This window comes from Octopus bimaculoides, chromosome 7, assembly GCF_046866305.1.
Source record: "Octopus bimaculoides isolate indiv1 chromosome 7, ASM4686630v1, whole genome shotgun sequence".
Classification (NCBI taxonomy): domain Eukaryota; kingdom Metazoa; phylum Mollusca; class Cephalopoda; order Octopoda; family Octopodidae; genus Octopus; species Octopus bimaculoides.
Window position 1 is genome coordinate 29,300,688 of NC_142934.1, and position 26,019 is coordinate 29,326,706.

Here is a 26,019-nt window from a genome sequence, read left to right on the forward strand (position 1 = left end):
AGATTTTCACCTCTTAGAGTTGTTTCTTATGTAGCCTTAGATAATTTTTCCCAACAGGTCTACATGGAGCTAACAAATCTAAGAGGAAATTGTTCTTAACAATGGATTCTGCATAAATGTATGGTTTAAAAATTTCCTGCATATTATTACAAAGTTTTTTTTAAATATAAGAAGAAATGTGGATCAAAGATGTGGTACCTTTATACAGGCACACAGCTTGCTAGAAATAACAGTTAAACTGCACCCTACCATCTTTGAAAAGGCTCTGCCACATAATGTACTCTTTGATATACTGTGCTTAGGAAAAAAAGACAGAATGATAATAGAAAGAATGATTTTAATCATAGGTCTGCTTGACCAGGGTTGGCCGAAGCTTAAACAAGAAGACAAATTAATTTAAAATGGAAGCTGCCACAAAGTCACTCAACCTGCATCATGTAGTTGCCAAGTGTTTTTCTCAAACATCTGCAAAATGGGAACTCCATCCTGCTTGTTTCCACTACAGACAATGCCACAATGTTCAATCTAAGGTGCAAGGTCTTTTGAAGCCGTATGTGCTCTTAGAGAATTCTTTTAACTGAATTTAATCAAAACAGTAAACATTTCTCACATTATTTTCTTCATACAATCAGATGAATATTTTTATTGGTTTTTATGCACTTGTGGGATAAGTAGTAATATGTATATTTTTATCTTATCAAGTTCGCCTGCTGATAAAAAATTGTCTGGGGTGAATTAACGTAGAAGTAGAAAAGATAGAAATATAACACTTGCTTATCCTAAAACTTAATGTTTGGCAGTATGATGGTATTAATAATCATATCACATTTTACTAGTAATAATTTTTTAAAACCTATGCCAGACGGATTTTGTAATGGTTTTATATCATTTAGGAGTAGAAATGATTACAGCCTGTCACCGATGCAAGGGAGATAACCCCTAAGCAACTATTTGTTTTGTTCTCGTAATAATCTGCTCTTCACAAATTTGAATATAATTGCACTTTAAATTGTATTTTAATAGTTCTTTGCTGAGTATACTATTTTCTTTTTCCGTTCTTTCTCAAGCTAATTTACTTAAACTATTAATTTTATTGTAAATTCATAAACCTTACCCTTTCCTCTTTGTGGCTCATTTATTGTTAGTCATTCTGTCTTTTAGTCTGTGTACTGTGTCCTTTCGGTTGCAGTCTTTCTTTACTTAATTTATGGCAGCTTTCTGTAATTTTTTAACCATTTCTGACAAGTTATAGTGTATCTGAACACTGTATACAGACTTTGCCTTTCATCCAACCAGGGTCGATGAAATATGTACCAGTTACGAACTGAGGTCGATGTAATCGACTTCCCCCCCCCCCCGTCAAAAAATTTTCAGGCCATGCGCCTATAGTAAAAAGGATTATTATTCTGTGCAAAATGCTTAGCAGCATTTCATCCGTCTTTACGTTCTGAGTTCAAATTCCGCCAAGGTCGACTTTACCATTCATCCTTTCAGGGTCAATAAATTAAGTATCACTGAAATACTGGGGTTGATGTTATCCAATGCTCCACAACAAGTATTCTGCAGCATACTGGTATGCCACGAGACAACGCTAGGTGTGCCGAAGTGTAGCCTGAATATAATTTTTTTTCTCCATACTTTTAGTTATATTTTTAGTTCAGGTGTGCTGCTGAATTTTGAAAAGAATATAAATGTATTGCAAGTGGAAAAAAGGTTGTGGAGCACTGATGCAATCGACTTGTCCCCTCCCCCAAAATTTCAGGCCTTGTGCCGTTAGTAGAAAGGATTATAATTATCATTATTATAACAAATGTTTTCATTTTCTCTGCATCTTTTACCTTTTACCTGATTTAGTCATTGGACCACTGCCATGTAAGTGGTGGTGGGGGGGATCACTGCCCTGAAGAATTTTAGTTGAATGAATCGACCCCAGTACTTTTTTTCTTTTAAAGCCTGGTACTTATTCTATCGGTTTCTTTTGTTAAGGACATAAAGACATCAACATTAGTTGTCAAGCATTGGTGGGGGGGGGCAAACAAAAACACACACACATCAATATATATATATATATATATATATATATATATATATATATATATATATATCATCATCATCATCGTTTAACGTCCGCTTTCCATGCTAGCATGGGTTGGACGATTTGACTGAGGACTGGTGAAACCGGATGGCAACACCAGGCTCCAGTCTGATTTGGCAGAGTTTCTACAGCTGGATGCCCTTCCTAATGCCAACCACTCAGAGAGTGTAGTGGGTGCTTTTACGTGTCACCCGCACGAAAACGGCCACACTCGAAATGGTGTCTTTTATGTGCCACCCGCACAAGCCAGTCCAGGGGCGCTGGCAACGATCTCGCTCGAAAATCCTACAGGAGCCAGTCAGGCGGTACTGGCAACGCTCAAAATGGTGCATCTCATGTGCCACCCGCACAAGAACCAGTCCAGGGGCACTGGCAACGATCTTACTTGGCTTGCCGGGTCTTCTCACGCACAGCACATTTCCAAAGGTCTCGGTCAGTAGTCATCGCCTCGGTGAGGCCCAATGTACGAAGGTCTTGCCTCACCACCTCAGCCCAGGTCTTCCTGGGCCTACCTCTTCCACGGGTTCCCTCAACTGTTAGGGTGTGGCACTTTTTCACGTAGCTATCCTCCTCCATTCTCACCACATGTCCATACCAGCGCAATCGTCTCCCTTGCACGCCACAACTGATGCTTCTAATGTTCAGCTTTTCTCTCAAGATACTTACACTCTGACGGGTATTCACATTGACATTACACATCCAACGGAGCATACTGGCTTCATTCCTTGCGAGCTTACGTATGTCCTCAGCAGTTACAGCCCATGTTTCACTGCCATGTAGCATGGTTGTTCGTACGCATGCGTCATACAGTCTGCCTTTTACTGAGTGAGAGTCCCTTTGTCGCCAGCAGGGGTAAGAGCTCTCTAAACTTTGCTCATATATATATATAAATATATTGGGTCATCCCATAAATAATGCAGTTTTTTTTCAATTGCATGAACTAAAAGTTGGAGAGGGATGGGATAAACTACCTATATCAACTTGCTTTAAAAGCAGGTAGTAATTTTACCTTGTGCTTATTCTTAGTCCAAGTTTTGAAGAGTAGAAACTCTGCCAGACCAGATTGGAGCCTGGTGCAGCCATCTGGCTTGCCAGTCCTCTGTCAAACCGTCCAACCCATGCCAGCTTGGAAAACGGACGTTAATCGATGATGATGATGATATATATCATCATCATCATCATCGCTTAACGTCTGCTTTCCATGCTGGCATGGGTTGGACGGTTTGACTGAGGACTGGCGAGCCAGATGGCTGCAGCAGGCTCCAATCTGGTTTGGCAGAGTTTCTACAGCTGGATGCCCTTCCTAATGCTAACCACTCCGAGAGTGTAGTGGGTGTTTTTTACGTACCACCAGCATGAGGGCCAGTCAGGCGGTACTGGCTCAAATGGTGTTTTTTATGTGCCACCTGCACAGGAGCCAGTTCAGCAGTACTGGCAACAACCTTCCTCAAATGTTGTTTTACATGTCACTGGCACAAGTGCCAGTTAGGTGGCACTGGTAACGATCCCGCTCGAATGGCACTGTTAATGTGCCACTGGCATGGGAGCCAGTCAGCGGCCCTGGCAACGATCACACTCGGATGGTGCTTTAACTTTCCACTGGCATGGGTGCCAGTCAGGCGGTGCTGTCATCGGCCGCATCAGCAAATTTGATTGTGATTTCACTTGCCTCAACAGGTCTTTGCAAGCAAAGTTTAGTGTCCAACGAAAGAAAGGTACGCATAAGTAGGCTGGTTACACCGCTGGCATAGGCCATAAGTTATGGTCTCACTTGGCTTGCTGGGTCTACTCATATTTTCAAAGGTCTCAGTCACTAGTCATTGCCTTGGTGAGGCCCAATGCTTGAAGGTCGTGCTTCACCACCTCATCCCAGGTTTTCTTGGGTCTACTTCTTCCAGAGTTTCCCTCAACTGCTAGGCTGTGGCACTTTTTCACACAGCTATCTTCGTCCATTCTCGCCAAGTGACCATACCAGCGCAATCGTCTCTCTTGCATACATCTGATGCTTCTTAGGTCCAACTTTTCTCTCAAGGCGCTTACACTCTGTCTAGTATGCACACTAACATTACACATCCATCAGAGCATACTGGCTTCTGCTATTATGCAAAAGTGTCATAAGTTCAAAATGTTGCTTTTTTCAGAAAACAAAAAATAGTTTCATCATTCCATAGCAAAGCCATTATACTACACTTTGACAATTTTTTTTATTTCTTGGCATCGGAAGCAGCTGGAGATGCAATAGTTTGACCAAAAGAACCAGCTATTGCAAGCAAAAGTAAATATTGAAAATCACATTTGGCCAAATTTGGACATACAACAGTTTAATATAGTAGCAACGATATATATATATATATATATATATATCTTTGCTATGTTTTAGAATAAGCCCACATTTATCCCAGTACATACAAACACATTCATATACACATACAAACACATTCATATGTACATACGATGTCATAAGTTAAGACAGAAAGGGTTAGTGATAAGAATTGCATCATCATCATCATCATCGTCATTCTTTGACATCAGCAGGTATCAGTTGGATTGGACTGTTCAACAGGATTTGACAAGCCAGAGGGCTACATTGAGCTCCAGTGTCTATTTTGACATAGTTTCTGTGGCTGGATGCTTTTCCTAACATCAACCACTTTACAAAATGTACTCACTTAGTGCTCTTTTTTTTTCCTTTGTTACACCAGCACCAGTGAGGTCAGCATATAACTCACAAGTCAAAATCCCTTCAACTACATGGAGTTGTAGTAGAGAGGGAGGTGGCTTTATGTCTGGTGTTGAGAACTTAAACTATGTGAGAGAGACAGGAATGAGTGTCTTGGTTACAGAGGCAATACATGGCTACTGCAGCTGGAAAGAGAAAAAAGGTAATCATGCTGAGTACAGTTACTATCATTGAGCCTGAAAATGAACTTGAAATGTTTGTTATAGTTGTAGTTTCTACTTGTATATTTGGGTTTTGAAAAATAAAAACTCAAAGATGAAGTTTTCATATTAATCAAATGAGGAATGTATTTAGAATGTCTTTGTATACATCTGTTTTCCACATCCTTCCAGTTTCATACCTGTAAGGTTTTGTTTATTTATTTTTTCTTTGCAGGTGAGCCCCATCCTATCTATGTAACCTAATTTATACAAATGTGATATTAGATATTAAGGAAGTGCATCTCTGCATGAAAATTCCTGCTTAGATAAATATATGATAAATCACATTTATTTGCTATCTAAACAAGCCTACCCCCAAAATTAGCAGTGGTGGTGGGGAAATCTATCATTTTCGTTTACCATATGTTACTCATACTTTCCTTTTTCTTTTAAGATACTCCATAAGTATATATCAAGAAGCACATGCATTATGCACATGTAGAATGAATATACTAACCCATGAATGGATTGATCTTATTCTTAGTAGAATTTTTGTGGATAGTAAGTTACTATCTGTAACCTAGAATATCCACATAATTTCAGTAAGCCATCAAGTACTCAAATACCCTTCTGATGATCTTCCCTGTTCCTAAGAGCGAAACCTGTGTGTGTGTAAATTTGTCTGTGTCTGTGTTTGTCCCCCCCCCCACACACACACACACACAACATCGCTTGACAACCGATGCTGGTGTGTTTATGTCCCGGTAACTTAGCAGTTCGGTAAAAGAGACCGATTGAATAAGTACTAGGCTTACAAAGAATAAGTCCTGGGGTCGATTTGCTCGACTAAAGGCGGTGCTCCAGCATGGCCACAGTCAAAATGACTGAAACAAGTAAAAGAGTATCTCAATCTATTAATAAGAAAATGAGATAACAAAGGAATAAATGTTTATCTTATGAACTTCATTATCTTACAGCTGTTTCTGCTATAAGATGTTGTGGACTCAGAGCTGAGTGCTTAATCTATTTACAAAGACAATTAACACCAGTTTCAAGTGTTTTACTGTCTTTAGCTTTGTTTTGTTGCTCAAGCTGAAATGGGTTGAATGGCTCTACAAATTTAAAATTTCAGTTATTGTTTTATTGCATGAATAAATGAACTGTCTGACAAAGTACAACGCTATATTTAATACATTGTAGTACTATTCTGAGTTCAAATCCTGCCAAAGTCAATGTTTGTCTTTCATCTCTTTTGGGGGCAATTGTATAGGCCTCCAGTATTGTTGTTGTTACTTCCAGGTAAGCTGTTATGAGTAAACCCCTGAAAGGATTACATTATTATCCAACATATCTTGTTTTCTTTTTTCCTTGAAGAAAGATGGGTTTGATTAAGGGTGGTGGTGGGGGATGCTATTTCTAGCATTCTGAAGGTGAGCAAGAGAGATAATGTAGTGGAGGGAAAAGTAGGACAAGAAGGCAGAGGGAATGGAAAGATGAGAGGAAGACAAAAAAAAGAGAGAGAGAAAGAAAAATTAGCTAGAGAGGAGGAGAAGAAATAATGAGGTATGTGAGTGAGTTAGAATAATGAAAGAGATTGAGTGAAGATAAAAAGAATATGAATAACTGAAAGGGAACAGAAATTATACCCTGTCATTTTTAACAGGTACTACATCAGTTTTATGACAATATGAAGTCTTTAGGAATTATATGTAATTGCGTGAACTTCATGGAAATAGGCTAAACAAATAAGAAAGGGTAAAACAAACATTATTATTCTTTATAATTTGTCAGGGAAAAGTATTCAAAGTACAAATTAAAATATTCGCACATGTCCATACACATATTCCTACTACCGGCATCCAATAAACGAAATGTAAGTGGCTGGTAATGGCTGTCTTGGATAACACTGAGCTATTCTAAAAATTTAGGGAGTGACTTTGCAGTATTTCGAGTCTCTAAAATATGTTTGGTCTTTTTGTGGGCCATGTTTTTTATTTATTTTATTTTCATGTTTGGGTGGAGCTTCCAGTTTAGACATGATCTGTAAACTATTATATAATCTCTTATCTCTATCCCCACCCTCTCTCTCATTTTCTCTTCTCTCCTCTTCCCTCTGCCTCTCCCTTTTTATGTCACCATGTATGCATGCTTTTCTTTCTCTCAAATTTTAGCAACAAATGACTCCCTCTTAATATAGAATAGAAATAAATCATCAACTAATTACCAGATATTGATTTCTCTTGACTCAGTAAACTTTTAAATAGCAATCAATCTACTTCAACCAGTTTATCAACTCTGATGGAATTTATACTTAGAAATATATAAAATCACATAACCACACAAGAAATTTTTTTTTTTAATCAAGCACATAACCATTTTCTACATCCTAAGTCTAAATATATTTAAGAAGATTAAAAAAACAGGTGCAGGCATGGCCATATGGTAAGAAGTTTGTTTCCCAACCACATGATTCCAAGTTCAGCTCCACTGTGTGGCACCAGCAGCCAAGTTTGTGAAATCCCAAGCTGTCTGAACCACCTTCAAGTCAATGTGCCCAGATTCTGTTCAACACTCTCTTGCACTTGTTCCCTTGCCTCATCAGTTCTGACAGTGTGAGGTCTCCCAGATCGTGGCCCTTGTTTTTCACTTGGAGCATCTCTAACTTAAAAGTGCCGATGATATGCTCTCTGGGTTTGAATAATTGACCCTTGATTTTGATAGAACAATTTCACCACTTTGGTGCATTGTGCAGTGCAATATTTTTCCATTATTAATTTCCAGGACCTAGTCTATAAAATCCTTGACAAAAAAAAGAAGAGATCAAAAAATAAAAGAATTATTAAAAATTGCAACCCCCTTAGTGACTTTTGGGCCACCTTGTGTGTGTGTGTCTATGTATATGTGTGTGTACATGTGTATATATATATATATATATGTGTGTGTGTGTGTATATATATCTTTGTGTCCGTATTTGTTCCCCATTTTGCACTTCAGCAAAAAGAGACTGATAGAATAAGTACCAGACTTTTAAAAATAGGTCCTGGGATCAATTCAGTCAACTAAAAATTCTTCAGGGTGGTGCTCCAGCATGGCCACAATCTGATGACTGAAATAAGTAAGACAAAAGATATGCCTATCATAAGACGTAGCTGTGATTGAATCTAACACAGTAAGTTTCCTTATCCCCCTCATATGTTAAACCGCTAAACCTTCCTAATGGCATTGATACATCATCACCATCTTCTAATGTCCCCTTGTGCATCCTTGCATAAGTCAGCTGTAATTTGTTGAGGCAAATTTTCTACAGCTGGCTGCCTTTTCTGTTGCTAAACTTTGACTGTTTCTGGGCAAGATAATTTTTCCCATAGCTTCACATTTTTTTCATGGAAAACTAGAAAAGAACATCATCTCTTGACAAGGATGCACATTTACAACCATCACATGTCAAGACAAGGGTACACACACACACATACACACATCTATACTCTTTTGCTTGTTTCAGTCATTAGACTGCAGTCATGCTGGGACACTGCTTTGAAGAATTTTTAGTCAAATGAATCAACTCAGTACTTTTTTTTAAGCCTGGTACTTATTCTATCGTTTTTTTTTTTTTTTTTTTTTTTTTTTTGCTGAACTAAGTTACGGGGATATAAACACACCAACACTCGTTTGTCAAGTGGTCATGGGAGATAATCAGACACACACACACACACACACATATATATATATGACAGGATTCTTTCAGTTTCTGTCTACCAAATCCAATTACAAGGCTATTGTAGAAGACACTTGCCCAAGGTATCAAGTAGTGGGACTGAACTCGGAACCATGTGGTTGGGAAGCAAGCTTCTTCCACATAGCCATGCCTATATATATTTATACACATATGGTCAATGGGCTTCTTCCAGTTTCTGTATACCAAATCTACTCAAGTTTTGGTCAACCCAAAGCTATAGTAGAAGACACTTGCCCAAAGTGCCACACACTGAAATTGAAACTAAGACCACATCGTTGGGAAGTAGACTTCTTAACCTCACAGGACCCTGTTCCTAGATATGTAGTTAATTTCTTCTTGAGTGTTTGCGGTAGTTAATTGGCTAAGTAAGTGTATTTCTAGTTAATTAGCTTAAGATTTCTCCTACGTGTTTGGTGAAGTGGAATTAAGTTTAGCATATTTTTGTGTTAGGTCTTTCTCTTTTAGTTTTTAGTTCCACTATACAGAAACTTAAATATTTCTAAGACTTTAAAATTCAGATAACTTGTCTGTGCTTTGTTGCTACCTAAAAGTTTAGAATGTTTCAAAACAAACCCTTATGTCAAACAGAATTTACCTACAGTGATTGTGTTGGTGTAGGCATGACTATGTGGTCGAGAGGTTAGTTTTCCAACCATGTAGCTTTGAGTTTAGTCTCACTGCATGCCATCTTGGGCAAGTATTTTCTACTATCACCTTGTGAGCGGATCGGGTAGATGGAAACTGAAAGAAGCTCGTCACACACACACACACACACACACACACACACACACACACACACACACACACACGGATGCTGAGGCCATCATCATCATCATCAACATTAACATCTGTTTTCCTTGCTGGCATGGGTTGGATGACATGACAGGAACTGACTACCCAGGGGCTGCACCAGGTTCCATAGTCTGTTTTGACTTGGTATCTACAGCTGGATGCCCTTCCTACTGCCAACCACTTTACAAAATGTACTGGGTGTTTTTTAAGTGGCACCTTGGTTTTGGGACCTCAATTCTGTTGAGGGCGGGTCTTGAATACAGCAGTGCACCACATAACTCGGTATTCTGTCATCTCTTTCATAAGGCTCAGCAGTTTGAGATCAGCCTTCAATACTTCATTCTATGTCTTTTTGGGTTTCGTTCTTCCATGACTTCTTTATGCAGCTGTCCTCATTCATCCTCAATAAAACCAGCGCAGTATTCTCTTTTACACATTGCATCTAATTCCTCTTACACCCAGCCTCTCTCTCAATACACTAATACTCTGTTGCACATGCACACTGACATCACACATCCAACTTCATTCCTCTGCAGCCTCCACATTCAGGTATTTGATATATTTATATTTGTCTATATTGTTCAAATACATTCCACTGGCCATTGAATTATTTCTCTTAGATTATTTTTAACCCTTTAGCATTTAAACCGGTCATATCCAGCCAAAATATCCTACTTGTTTTATGTTTAAATTGGCCAGATTTGACCTATCACACCAGCATTACAATATCATTCTAAAAATTAAGTTACCTCTTCAAAATCTCAAAGCTACAAAATAATGCATAATTCATTCAAAGCAATGTGAATAAGTAAGCGTTACTTTTGACAGAATAATGTGATTGCTAAATGGTTAAATTATGCACATTACTTAGGGTATGTGTTCTACTTTATTTGTATATGCAACTGGAGTTAAGATAGGACAATTGTTGTGCTGATGATGACTATTGAGCCAGAAACACATGTCTATAACTGTCCTCTTATCTCCAGATAGGAAGCCTGTCCTCTTCCTTAATGGCATATCATATCTGGAGAATACATGAGTCTTAAGATTACCTCCCCTTCTCAAATGGAACTTGTTCTTGATTGCCATTTGGTAATTATGATATTTCTACAAGAGGCACAGATAATTTTAATAAAATCAAAAATTTATGTTGCATGGTATATATATATAGTGAGAATTTACAAAAAAAAACCAAAAGATGAAGACAGGTGTGTAAACAGCAAACAGATGTATTAGTTTAACACTCAGGAAGTGAGGAAGTCTTTTACGTTTCAAACCTATGCTCTTCGACAGAAAGAAACACAGAAATAAACAGGAAGAGAAAATAGAAAAGTTTTAGTGGCTAGCGATCTATCATGGCAAATGCTGGACAGAGGGGTCACACAGGAGAGCTAGGTAGAAGGGGAGATAATAAAGTAGTGGTGATCCCAAAATGAAGGTGCATGTGTATGTGAGAGCGAGTATTTGCGTGTGGGAGAGGGCTGGTGACCTCAATGTGTGCGTGTGTGGAAGTTGGTGTAGGTGCTGGGAAGTGGTCAGTACTAATGTGTGCGGAGTGATGTGATGGTGTTGGGGTGTGGGAGAAGCAAGGGATGGGATGTATAGGGATGGTAGGGGTGGGGTAATGAGGCAGAGGGTGAAAAGGAGAAAGCGGGTAGGAGTGAAGAGAAGAAGTAGATGTCAGAGCAAGAGAGGCGAGGTGGGTGGGAGGAAGTAGGTGTGAGTGGAGGAGGGTTAGATGAATAGGGGAAGAGAGTTGAGCCCATGTGGCACAAAGGAGCGAAGACAGGAGTCCGGATGGCCCCTGTGCAAGGAAAATCTGAACACAAACAGGTGTTGTAAAGAGTGACCGGTAGAGCGGAAATGGCATGAGACCGGGGTGTCATTGCCAAGTCTGATGTCTCGAAAGTGTTCCACAAACCGGTCAGTCAAGCGGCGTCCCATTTGACTAATGTATAGAGGACAGAGAGAGCAGTAGATGCAGTATTCATCGCCGTGTGAAAGCACCCACCATACTCTGTAAAGTGGTTGGCATTACAAAGGGCATCCTTCTGTAGAAATCATGCCAAATTAGACTGGAGTCTGGTACAGCTCCCCAGCTTGCTAGCTCTGGTTAAACCATCCAACCCATGCCAGCATGGACAACGGACATTAAATGATGATGATGATATATTTCTAGTAATGAAGAATTTTAGGAGGTTAAAGTCAAGAACTTTTCAGAGGTTTTGCAAGCTCTTCTAAATCCATTGCAATGCTGGAAACCTTTCTCTATCATCAGTAGGTAATACTTGTGCATGTTTGTGTCTCCCTGTCTTGACATCATTTGAGAATTCTTATGATTGTCACCATCATACAAACAGGGTTGTTCATTTCCTGACCTTCCATGAAAACCTGTCCTCCTTGGGGAATTACTACTTTACTCGGAAACAAAGTGAGGGCTGACAACTGAAAGAAAGACGACTGGTCATAGAAACATATGTCTCAGTGAATTTCCATCCAACTTATGCAAGCTTGGAAAAATAGATCAAATTTATGTGGTCTCGCATTATAGTGCTGGACACTCCAAATTAGTAGAAAAGCAAGAACAATTTAGAATAAGTTGCTTGGCCTTTTGATGGAAATTTTGCTCTCTTGAACAGATTGGAAGGCAATATAAGGCCACTAACTGTGGACACAACTAAACATGGCTGATTGTAAACAAATTAGCCAGGTTTGTTCAAACTGGGTTCTGTGCCAAGAGAGGGCCTTGCAAATATACTCAAGCAGAGTAAACTATGATGAATTCTTAGTATATCACTGTGGCTAAGGGTGGAGCCTCGAGTCCTTAATGCTTTTTGACTGGGACTGGCGTACTACATGAAACATAAAACATCAATCTTCAGCTTTTGTTGAATAGAGGACCCTGCAGCTAAATGGTGCTTGTTAACTAGCTCATACATTAACCCTTTTGTTAACATATTTCTGTTGAAATTCTCAGTGGTTAGAACATCAGGCTCACAATCCTGAGGTAGTGAGTTTGATTCCCGGACTGGGCTGTGTTGTGTTCTTGAGCAAGACACTTTATTTCACATTGCTCCAGTTCACTCAATTGTAGAAATGAGTTGCCACATCACTGGTGCCAAGCTGTATTGGCTTTTGCCTTTCCCTTGGAGAACATTAGTGGCATGGAGAGGGGATGATGGTATGCATAAGTGACTGCTGGTCTTCCATAAAGAAACAACATTGCCCGGACTTGTGCCTTGGAGGGGACCTTTCCAGGTGCAATCCCATGGCTATTCATGACTGAAGGGGGTCTTTATCCTTTTACTCTGTTTTTATTTCAATTATTCTTGAAATACTGAAGAATTTAGTAAAATAACTTTGTCATTATTAAGCTGGTATTTGGAACTTAAATGAACATGAAAGGTTGATGGAAGATTTTTATTTCACTTTAAAACAGGATGTTTGTGTCATAGAAGCAGAGGTGGTCTTAGATGGGTTAGTATAAAAAGGGGTCAAATGACAGAAAATTCTACTTCAGAATCTTTGTCTTAGTTGTTTTATCTAACTGGGACTCTCTCCCTCTGTTTAAATTGGGTGTTGTTGGGTTAGTAATATGGTGTGAATTGTCCATAGTTGTGGTTGAAAGCTTGTGTCATCATAGTTTTAAATCAGACATGGTGTTATTAGGACTTGGAAAATATTATCTTGGCATTTAAAGTTTTTGTTACCATATTTCTGATCTCCTGAACCCAATTTAATGAGCTATGCTCCTCCCAAAATTCTTCTTTCTGTTGGAAAGCATAATTTATTACTAGTATTATAGAATTCAAATTTCACCAGGGTCATATTTTCCTTTCTGGTAGTGAGTGTGGACTAGTCAATAAAATAGACACATGTCAAGTATAAGGCCTGATTTAATTAATTGTATGATCATGCAGAATCATTAGCATATCAGACAAAATGCTAAGTGGCATTTCTTCTGGCTTTGTTCTGAGTTCAAATGCTGCCATGGTCAGCATTGCCTTTCACCCTTTCAGCGTTGATAAAATAAGTACCAGCTGAACATTGGGGTCAATGTAATAGACTTACCCCCTCCCCTGAAGTCGGCGGCCTTGTGCCAAAACTTGAAATCACTATTATTATTATTATTATTATTATTATTCAATAAACTAATGGAATTTATGTGGTTAGTCAAACTGACCAAAAGTAGGCTAGAGTATTTACCCATTTCTTCCTAGCATAGTTCAAGTTTAAACATCAATGAAATTAAAAGAGAAAAAAAGTAAACACTCTCAGGTTTGCATCATACTAAAACTAACCACTTCAGCTAGGTTGCTTTGCCAATCCTTTAGTTTCAGGCCACTTTACTTCTTCGTCTCATTAGAAAATATTCTAAACTTTGATATATAATCCTACCATTTCCTACTTCCAATTTTTTTTTAAATTTTTCTTTCTATCTTTGGATTCTTTTCTCTTATCAACAAAACATAAAGGAAACTGGTTAATGCTTGTGATATGATTACAATTTTTATTTCTATCACCACTTCCTAGTATTTTTGTCTGTTATTCTCTCATTCCCTTTTCCTTTTTTCTTTAACTCTTTCTATGCTTAAAATAAATATATATTAACTTACGTAATGCAAAGGAAAAGTTTAGTTGTCATCATCGTTGTCATTATCATAATCCATAATTACACTTCTCCTTGTCCTCTGCCTTCTCATCATTATCATTCTCACCCATTGGTGACTTCACCATCATTGTCGTCCTCTTCCCTCCACTCCCCTTCTTACCCATCCTCCTCTTCATCATCATCATCATGGATTTCATGTCCATTTTTCCACAAAGATGGACCAAATGAAAAACACTACACTTTGCCTTCCTCCATCTCTTGATTCTGCATGAATGCATCCCAGTCTACATATAGACTTAAATATGTTGTTTCCATTTGTATAAATAGAAATAGTTATTCATTGATATTAATATCATCACAGTTTTATCAAAAGATAGGGTGAAGAGAATGTCAGGATGTACATGTGTTTCCCAAATATGAATAAAATGTTATAGTCTCAGCTAGGGTTTGCTTGCTTCTATTCATCAGTGGCACTGTAAGTCTTCTACTATTCTGTATTGCTTTAAGTCTTCTGATACCAACCCACTTTAAATTGCTTTTTGTTCTCTGATACAAACTTTCTGTTTTTAAGTGATCTAACTTTAAAACACCCATCAAAGTTCCATGTTAATTTATGTTCTAAACATCAACTTAATAATGACAGTCATCATCATCAACATCATCATCATCAACATCATCATCATCAACATCATCATCATCAACATCATCATCATCATCATCATCATCATTAGCATCCGTTTTCCATGTTGGCATGGGTTAGGCTATTTGGTTGGAACTGGTATCTGAAAAGCTGCATCAGGCTCCAGTCTGTTTTTGCTTGGTTTCTATGGCTAGATGCCCTTCCTAATGCAAACCACTCCACAGAGTGTACCTTTTACATGTCACCAGCATTGGCCATGACTACGATTTCACTTAGCTTGACGTGTCTTCTTAAGCACAGCAAATCACCAAGTATCAGTTACTTGTCATTGCCTTCTTAGTAAATTTTTCATTATTCTCAAAATTCATTGAAACAAAGGCAGTGTATTTCAACAGAAACATGGCATTAAAAGGGTTAAAAAGAATGCATGATAAAGGCAAAAGTGGAATTGATTTTTAGTAGTGGTCATCATATCATCATTGGTAATGCACAACGGTAGGAAGGTAAGTTGGTAGGTTATGTGTTAAAGAGAGAATGAGCATACTTTTACTACTTTGAACAGTTGTATTTACATATGTATAATGAAGTAATTGAACTGAAAAACATGCATACTATGGTGTATGTTACAGTTTAAAGTTTTTCACTGAGTGAAATAGAAATAACATTTTAGTTAGTTACATGATAATTATCCATAGCTGTTATAGGCAAAACGAGTATACAAGAAGTGAGAACATCTATAATGAAAGTGAGTGACAGAGTTACCTGTAGTGTCTGAGGTCATTCTGTTTTGGAGTTCAGTATCCCAGCTTTTAATAATTTTTAGCAAGACTTCTAGAACCTTCAGCAAAACTACTGAGTGAGAAATTTACACAACTTTCTTTCAAGTATATCACCTAATTGGTTACATACCACCTGATACTGATTGGTTGAACCATGTTCACATAGACATTCATACCTTTTATGGTGATGCAGTTAATTTTCTTTTAGCTGGTCTTGCTATTTATAGAAATATAGTTAGGTCATGGTTATAAATAAGGTATCTATGCAAGATAGTTTGAAACTAGGTAGAATCCTTACAATAAATTTAAGAGGACCTTCAGTGTGAAATTTAAGGATAAATGGATTAAATTCTAATGAACCAAGAACTGAATACATTGGATTAGTTGTTTTGAAAAGAAAAGAGCTAATAAGAAGTGGGCAAAGAATTTTCTTTATTAATTAAAGAATGTGATACTTGATATGACCTGTTCATGAATTGAGGTGATGCAGTGTGGCAGATTTTAACGAGTTAGACTTAGTCCCTTTGAATGCAATCCACCTGGGATCACACCTGGTTCTATGATATAAAGTTCCTGCTTTAAAGTTATCTAAATTAAAATCTTTCAAAATTTCATGTTAAATCATGTTCCAGATACCAGTTTAACACTGGATATTTCGCTAAATTTTTCATTATTTTAAAAATCAATTGAAACAAAAGCCATGTATTTCAACAGAAATTTGTTAAGGTAACATTCTGGAAGTCTATTTGCTCTGCAAGCGATCCAATCTGAGACTGTGTGTTGATGCTAAAATGATTACAGCATGGAAAACATATTAGCCATTCAAAAACACACAAAGACTTTTATTTGGAATCAAAATTTTCCAGTGACCAGGTCACAGTTGGTGTGATGAAAATTTTGGCCCCAAATAGTAAATGTTTAAGTGAAACAGTCTTTGTGTGTTTTTGAATAGCTAATATATGTCTTCCATGCTGCAATAATTATGGTAATATGTACATTTACCACATCATATTTCGAGGAAGAAGGCTTGTACTCCCTTTTCATGACAGATTAAATATTCAGTGCTTGAGAATCAACTGGATATATAAAATATAAAAACAAAGACCTTTTACAGTTAAGGACCTATCTAATCTTACTCTTATGTACAGTGTATAAATAGTTTGTCCTACTCACACACATGCTTGTAGCCATTACAGTCAACAGAATGAAACCCAATAAAATGAAAGGCAAATTTAATTATAACTTGAGATAATGAGGTTGGCCAAATAATTATCTAGAATAAGGAGGTTAGTCCAGAATTAAATGTAAATGATATTAGATATTGTTATCACCATTTTCAGAGAGTAAAAAAAAAAAAAAACAATTATTTCTCTTTGTAACATTGAATCAAGATAGCACACCTCACTATGTCATACCTTTAGTAGAATATCTTATGCTGATAATATTAAGTTGTTTACAGATTATCTGTGAAACAAGTGAAACACTTACAGAGATAAAATAGCTTGTTTAAAAAAACAAAGAAAAAAGAGAGAATAGATTATAGGTATTAATTTGTTGAAGCAATGGGGGGTGTGATCAAACAGCAAGCAATTAGTATGTAGTTTGAGTTCTGTTTGATTGACCTGGTGATCTGTTTTCTTTCACAAATTGGTGTTTATAGTATCTGTATTAAAATCTTATCTATTAATCATATCTAACTCTAACCTCAATAATGAAGATAGCCACTGAAAAATCATTAGGATTTTTTTTTTTCAAATGTGGCTTTGTGGTTAAGAAGCTTGCTTCGCAACAACATGGTTTTAGGTTCAGTTCCATTGTGTGACACCTCCAACAAGTGTTTTCTGCAATAGCCATGGGCTGACCAAAGCCTTGTAAGTAAATTTGGGAGGCAGAAATTGAAAGAAGCCTGTCCTCTGTGTGTGTGTGTGTTACTGTCTCCTTGTCTTGACATTGCATGGGGGTTGTACAAACAGTGTCCTTCCTTTGTTTCCAATCTCAATGATAAACATGTCTGGCCATGGGGAAACAGGTGAGGGTTGGCAAAACGAATGGCCTCCAGCTATAGAAGTCTGCCTCAATAATTTCCATCCAACCCATCCAAGGGTTAAAACGATAATGATGATGTAGTAACAGATAGATAATGAGCATCAAACTGAAACTGTATAACACCATTACCATGAATTTTTTTCATTAGTTGAAGGTGCAACTAAAGGCATAAATGCTACAATATAACAATCCTTTCCTTTATAAATTTGATGTCTTGTTTCTATTAAAGATATCTATGAGAGATGGCAGTAAAATAATATACAAACATAAATGAAGAAGCAATTGAAGTTCCTTCTTAGTCTCTCATTTCTTCATTCATTTTTCCTCTCTATTGCCGGTCTCTTTTTCAACCTCTTTCTCGCTTCTCCTCCTCCTTCTGTCTCCCTTTTTCTTGTGGGTTCCCACAATAATTCAGTTTTATTCTTTTTGTCTGGAAGAATCCGTGATAAGAAGAAAATCGTCTTAAACAGCCCATGGTAAGTTTTTTGAAATTTTCAGCTCAGTTGCTGTTGTCTTACTGTGCAACAACTGGCTGCATGTTCAAATTACTATGTTCAGTCAAAATTAATACGTTTAATTAATATATTCTACTTATTCTAGTTATCGCTTCTTGGTGCATTCATTGCATCCATGTTGCATGAAATTTATCTTTGTTTTATTTGTTTATTTTTTTGCCAAATTTTTATTTTCATTTTACAGCAAGCAATTTTCTGTTTACTTATTAACCCTTTTCAGCATTTTGAACAGGAAAAAAATTCAACTCCCTTAAAAATAGGGCCTTTTTTGTTCAAACAGTTCCACAATTGTTGATTCATCTAGAAAGCTAATGTTCTATCATCATTTTGCCCTTTTATTACTTGTGAATTCATTACCCTGTTATCTAACACTAATAATTATTATTTAAGTTGCTAATGAGTTACCTTTGCTTACTTGTTAATGTTTCACTTAATTTTCTTAAGCTGTTCTTAAGCTGTTCTTTATAGATTAAATGAATCAGTTGAGTTAAGCAATTTTGTGCTGTGCTCCCTGTGTAATGTATGTGTATTGCTTGTTACTCTGCTTGCCTCAGTCTACTTGGCTAACAACAGGTTCAATTATCACTTCATTATTGAAAATTAATTATCAGTAAGCAGTCGGAAAGATATGAAATCAAAATCAATGGCATCTACAAAATACAAATTTCTCCTGGAAAATAAAGGAAACAAATTGTTCCATCCATTCTAGGAACAGGCATAACTGTGTGGTTAAAAAGCTTGTTTCCAACCACATGATTTCAAGTTCAGTCCTTCTGCGTAATACCTTGGAAAATGTTTTCTATTATAGTCCTGGATAAATCAAAGCTTTGTGAGTGGATTTGGCAGACAGAAACTGAAACAAACCCATCATATATGTGCCTCTGTGTGTGTTTGTGCATGCATGCTTCTGTCTCCTTGTCTTGACATGGTGCAATATTGTAAACGAACATCATCCTCATCATACAAATGATGTTGTTTATTTCCAGTTTTCCATGAAAACATATCTTGCCATGAGAAAATATCTTGTTGGAAACAAGTGAAGTTTGGTGACAGGAAGGGCATCTGGTCATAGAAACTGTTCTTTAACAAATTCCATCTGACCCATACAAGTATAGAAATGAGGACATTAAAGAAAAAATGATGATGAAAACAATGATGCTAAAAGACAAAAACAAATATATAATTTGTCGTTTCGTTGTTATTCATCTAACTCCAACTCAGGACATTCTGGAATAGCTGAACTTGCACCTTATTGGCTCAGCAATTCATGTTCTGTCACTGTTTTATTTTTGTGTATGTGACTAAAACACTTAATTTTTTTTTGATAGCCAACTCCTCTTAATTCCAAATAAATATCACATATGGTGGTATAACTTTCTAGGGTGTGTCTGGGTGACAGCAAGAGCACTATGAAATTGACCTGCAGTTTATTATTTTGGCAGTGCTGCAAATTTACCTGAAATGATCTGGTCTTCTATTATCTAGGGGTAGGATTGCCTCTCAGTCTGTTTAATAGCACAGAAATCAGCCTAGGGTGAGATGTGTGTGTGTGTGTGTGCACGCACAAAGATTCACAATAAGGCAAAGTTTATATCACAGTTGTGAAATGTTCTCCATGTGTGTGTGTTTTAATAAATAGATAAAACAATTGAGAAGAAAGAGATAAACAATACCAGTTAGAAACCTTACTTCATGCTGTCAACTTTGAACTGAAGTATTGTAACTACATGTTTATATGAATAATACAAAATAGGTTAAAGAATTAAGCTAAAAACTTTATAACAGCCATTAAATACTCTGGCTGTAAAAACATGCAATTTATTTGTCAAAACATTTACAACATACCAATGGAAATATTTCACAACATATCAATGGAAACATTTTAAAATAAATAAACTTACAAGTTTGTGAAATTCTAAAAGGAAAATAAATGTCAGAAATATATTTCAATTTCTTTTATGCAAATTTCATTTTTAATTTAATGCTGCTGCTGATGACTTGGGTAATATAATTTTAAATATACAGTTGTGTCATATATAACTATGAATAAATATCAAATCAAGGCAGCTGTTAATTAAATCAGGTGATAGTGGGTTAGTTTCAAGTTTTATAAAAATACAGCTCGAGATATGATACTAGATTATGACAAGTAGATATGTTACTAGATTATGACAAGCAACTACCCCAAACCTGCTATATCTCCTTTACCATCACAACCGTGTGAACTGAAGCATACAGAGCTAAGGGACCAGCCCAAAGTCATAAAAATGCCTGCAGCAACCATGAACTTTTAAACCAAAAGTGGATAGACCAACTAACACCAAGCTCTGTGTTATTGATTTCTCCAAGGAATCTTTGTGTGTGTGTGTTTGTGTGCATGTGTATAATGTAAAGGAATAAGGATTTGGAATCTGGGCAGGTACCTTTCGAGTACTCTGATATAATCCAGATGTGGCTAACCACATTGAATGATAGGGAACATTCAGAATTATTTAAGATAAACAATTAAACTCTAATCTATTTGATACTTCATTAGATTTTATACGGCATACTGGATATATAATCATGACATCATGATGGAAAATTATACATCTCCAAAATTTATTTATTAAAGTATTAATTTCATCTAATTCCAATCCGACATGTATTTCTGCTGGATAAGTGTCCTAGTGTCCTTTAATGTGGCAGTTATGTAAATTTAGTTTATTTAAATTAAATCAGTTGCAGTACATATTTGTCCACAGGGTGACATTCTTATGCAGCTTTGTTCAAGGTATTACATATAATGTGTGTGCATTTGTGTCCCCTTGTCTTGACATTGCGTGATAGTTGTAAGATGCTTCTGGCTGTCATACATGTTTGGCCACTGGTAACTATTAGCATGCTTGAAACAAGTGAGGGTTGGAAACAGGAAAGACATCCAGCTACAGAAAATCTGCCTCAGTAAACACCATCTGGCCCATGCAAGCATGGAAAAGTGGATGTTAAAATGATGGTAATGACAATAACGGTGATGATACATACATAGATGCATATATATATATATATATATATATATATATATTTATATATATATATATATATACACACACACACGCACACACGTAGATCTGTGCTGCATCCAAGAAGTAAGGTGGAGAGGAGGTTCCACTAGGTTCCTCACAGGCAAAGAATGCAGGTACAAGATTTTATGGGGACACTGGGAATACTTCTTGCAGAGAAATAGGTTGATAAGGTAATCGAGGTAGTCAGAGTATGTGACAGAGTACTTAAGATTAGATTAGTGCTTCACCATAGGTTAGCTACTGTCATCTCGGCCTATGCCCCTCAACCGGGGCTACCGGATGGGCAGAAAGACCAATTCTACGGCACCCTCTTGCAAACTACCTCATTGACGAATGACAGGGACCTTCTCTTTGTGGTTGGAGACTTCAATGGACATGTGAAACAACATACAGGGGGCTTCCATGGCATACATGGAGGCTGTGGCTTCGGTTCTCGCAATGAGGAGGGAACCAGACTGCTGGAGTTCTGTGATGCAAATGATCTTATGGTTTGCAATACCAACTTCAGGAAACCTGCCTGTCACCAAGTCACCTACTGTTCCAGCAGACACACTAGCCAAATCGACTACATCCTTGCCAGAAATAGGGAAAGGGGACTGCTTATAAATGCCAAAACCTTCCCAGGTGAAGAATGTACCCCTCAACACAGATTACTAGTTAGCGACTTCGGGATCAAGGCTAAATGGATGCCCAGAAGTAGATCAGCTTGGAGGAGAAGGGTCTGGAAGCTTAAAGATCCTGCAAATGGTCAGAGATTTAGAAATATCTTACTCGAAGCATTTGACAAAATAGAAGGGGATATAGCATCACACAACGTGGAAGACAATTGGAGGTTTCTACGAGATAACTTGCTGAGAGCCACCGACCAGATCTGTGGCTGGCGTAAAGTCCCCTCTCGATCCAAAGTAAAGTGGTGGTGGAACAATGTGGTTGACAGGGTTATTAGACAAAAGAAACAGGCTTGGAAGAACGGAGGTAGCAGGGAATTGTATCAGACTGCCAGAAGGGAAGCTAGGAGACAGGTTTACTTAGCCAGAGGGGAAACAGATAAGAAAAAAATTGCCAATGTTCTGTGCCATGAGGACCAAAAACTTGAAGTATTTCGTGTTGCAAGACAGTGTGTGAGAGAGAATCGTGATGTCGTAGGAGAGAAATGTGTCCACATGGATGATGGCTCACTTGCACTAAATAAGGCTGCAAAGTGAGAGGTTTGGAGACGCCACTATGAAAGGCTGCTTAATAGAGAGAGTGAATGGGAGGAAGAGATTCTGCCGCATGTCGGCAAAACAGAGGGACCAGCTATCCTAATTGACAGTACCTTGGTACATAAAGCGATCAAGAGTATGAAGACAGGGAAAGCCCCCGCCCCATCAGGAATCACTGCAGAGATGCTCAAAATATCTGGTAGTGTCAACTATAGCCTAGTCACCCATATAATTAACCAGGTGATACATGAAGGAGTCATACCCAATGACTGGTGTAGCAGCACCATAGTCAACTGCTATAAAGGTAAAAGTGTTGGGGTATTTACATAACTTAGTTGTTCAGCAATAGAGACCAACAGAATAAGTACCAAGCTTAAAAAAAAAAAAAGAAATTGTACTGGTGTTGATTCAGTTGACAAAAAATTCTAGACAGTGCCCTAGCATGGCTACAGTCTAATGACTGAAACAAGAAAAAGATAAATATATGTATATGTAATTGTTTTTATTTTTGTTTGTTTTTTTTTTCCCCATTTACTAAACCCACTTTGAAGGTTTTGGTTGGCCTGGTGCTACAGTAGAAGACACTGACCTCAAGATACCATGCAGTGGGACTGAACCCAGGGCCATGTAGTTGGGAAGTGGACTTCTTAACAATGCAGTTAGGCCTGTGCCTTGAATGAAAAAGAAAGGCCTCTGCAAGCAAGTGGATAAGACTGTAATTAGAAATAATCCCATGGCTACAACAACTTAATATGATTTATTGTGAAGCAAAACCTGTCTTTATTACTTTTATTATAAAAGCTATCCCTTGGCTTTTCTAGTAATTTATTACAGACAAGAAGACAAATATTTTCTCTGTTTATAGCAGAGATTTTAGTCTGGCTAACTGTCTGGCATTAGTGATGTATGGTTGGCTTAATCATGAAACTGTTTAATTAGCTGCAGGTGGGTCTTATCTCAAATGAGAAAATGATTGAATTAATAGATAAGATAAATGGAAAATAACCATTATATATTGGCTGACTTCTTAGCTTGACTTTTACATCAAAGTAGATGTTGACATTGTATTTGTACTCATTTATACTCCATTGCTGTGTCATTGTTATTAATTCTGGGGGAAATAATAATAGGTAAGTTTGGTGTTTCAATCATGGAAGTAGAGCTGATAGAAAAGCATTTATGATGTGGTTACTTTATTTTACTTCACAGAGCTTTCGATCTTATTTACTCTGGTTAATTCTGTGAGAACAGACAGCAACATGTTGTCAAAGGTCTCAAGGGGTTTCTTGGGGTCTCTTTCCACAAATTATAAGACTTTGTGCCTAGATGTTAAGTATCATGGAAGATACTCAACACCCAAGTACCAATCTCAACATCCTTGCTGTTCCCAATAGAACAGTTTTCTGAGTTTCTTGTAGCATGCGGGGCAAAATGCTTAGTGGCACTTCGTCTGTCTGCACATTCTGAGTTCAAATTCTGCCGAGGTCGACTTTGCCTTTCATCCTTTCAGGGTCAATAAATTAAGTACCAGTTGAGTACTTGGGTCAATGTAATTTATCCCCTCCCCAAATTTCAGGCCTTGTGCCTGAGGTCAGCTTTGCCTTTCATCCTTTCAGGCTTGATAAAATAAGCCCCAGTTGAACACTGAGTCAATGTAATCAACTTATCCTTTTGGCCTCAATGATTGGCTTTGTGCCAAAATTTGAAATCATCATCATCATCATCATCACTATTATTATTACTATTATTATTATTATTATAACAAAAGTTATATTACTAAATTCTTTGTTATTTTCAAAATTAACAAAGACAAAGACAATATTGTTTCACAGAAATATGGTAACAACGTTGATTAGTTTGTAAAGTCTAACAATAAAATGATATATTAAGTACAGTTATAAAATTAAATCAAATCCCTCTAAAATCCCACTCTGTCATCTTAAATAGGGAAAGGATATATAATGTCTTATGTGCTCTTAACAGATAGGATGGTCACAACTGGAATGCTTTTGATCATAGGTCTGCTTGATCAGGGTTGCCCTGGGGCTAAGCTACATAAATGTTTCAGTCAATGAGGGGACTCTAGTCAATTGACCTGCACTTGTAATAGTTAAATCTCTTTTATAATCTTCAGAAAAGGGCCTCATGCTTTAACCCTTTTAATACCAATCTGTCTGAAACTGTCTCTGGTTCTATTATACAAACTTCCTGTTTTAAATTAAACCCTTCTGTTAAAATTTCATGCTAATTTATATCCCAAATACCAGTTTAATAAGTTTCAAATTTTAGCAGAGGATCAGCAATGTTTTAAGGGGATGGGGAAGTCAAATTACATCAAATGCCAGTACTCACCTGGTACTTATCTTATCAACCCCAAGCAATTTACCCAGCATGCTAACAGTTCTGCCAGCTTCATGCCTTATACCAATATAGTTATGATAAAGTTATTTTACTAAATTCTTCATTATTCAAAAAATCAATTGAATCAAAGGCAGTGTTTCAAAAGAAATATGGTAATGAAAGGGTGAAGTGCTAAATCTTTTGATCAGTATGTCCCACCTTGTAATGGTCATATTTAGACATGTAAATTGAATGGGTTAGTTAGAATGTTACCCAGTGTGATCATGGCTGTTCAACAATAATTAGTATTTTAAGCATTTTTTAAATTAATCAACCAGACATATTTAGTTCAAACCTTTTTCTTCACATGAATGTAATCTTTTTTTTTTAATTATTTAATTGACTTATTATTTGGTTGAGTGAAATGTATCACTCTTTTAGATTAAAACAATGGATTTTTAAAATATATGAAAAGACTACTTTCCACTCATCTAGACTATATTATCATCATCATCATCGTCGTCGTTTAACGTCCGCTTTCCATGCTAGCATGGGTTGGACGATTTGACTGAGGACTGGTGGACCAGGAGGCGACACCAGGCTCCAATCTGATTTGGCAGAGTTTCTACAGCTGGATGCCCTTCCTAACGCCAACCACTCCGAAAGTGTAGTGGGTGCTTTTACGTGCCACCAGCACGAGGGCCAGTCAGGCGGGTACTGGCAACGGCCACGCTCGAAATGGTGTATTTTACATGCCACCTGCACAAGGGCCAGTCCAGGGGCACTGGCAACGATCTCACTCGGATGTCTTACTGGCAAAGGCCACGCTCGAAACTATATATTATCCAAAATACTGAAATGCTGTTATTCTCATTAGTGAATGATTTAGAAAACACCGTTAAACTAGATCTTTCCAGCAGTTATAAACAAGATTAAATGGAAGAAGAAAAAAATATTTGATTTATGCTTTTGAATTGTTGTGTAAAATAAAGCTACACTGAAAATCTGTATTTTTGTTCATGTTATTTTTAGAAGAGAATATTTCTTTATTAATACCAAATTTACTACAAAATGTTATTGCATTGCTAACAGTTTAAATGCTCTTTTTTTTTTTTTTACTGATGATTTTAAAGTTCATTTTGTTTTTCAATTTTATTTTTTTTCCTTTGATAATTTTCATTCTTTACTCTGAATTTTATTTTAAATGTTTTGGCATATTGTAATTTTTTTTTATCCTGCATTTAATATTGATTAAATCTTTATGTATTCCTGAAAACCATTATTAAGTGCTATCTATTTTCTTTAACCCCTTTG

General features: G+C 37.0%; 1 protein-coding gene across 4 annotated transcripts in view; it reads left to right on the plus strand.

The window, feature by feature from the left end:
- The window catches only part of LOC106868486 (PDZ and LIM domain protein 7), a 156,215-nt gene that overhangs the window by 42,325 nt on the left and 87,871 nt on the right, over positions 1–26,019 (plus strand). For 2 of the 4 annotated variants that reach the window (XM_089355080.1, XM_089355082.1), the window contains exon 3: positions 18,018–18,056. The exons of the other annotated variants lie outside the window; for them this stretch is intronic. In XM_089355080.1, coding sequence (XP_089211206.1) covers positions 18,018–18,056 — 39 coding nt within the window. The remainder of the gene's footprint in view (positions 1–18,017; positions 18,057–26,019) is intronic. 4 annotated transcript variants of the gene reach the window in all.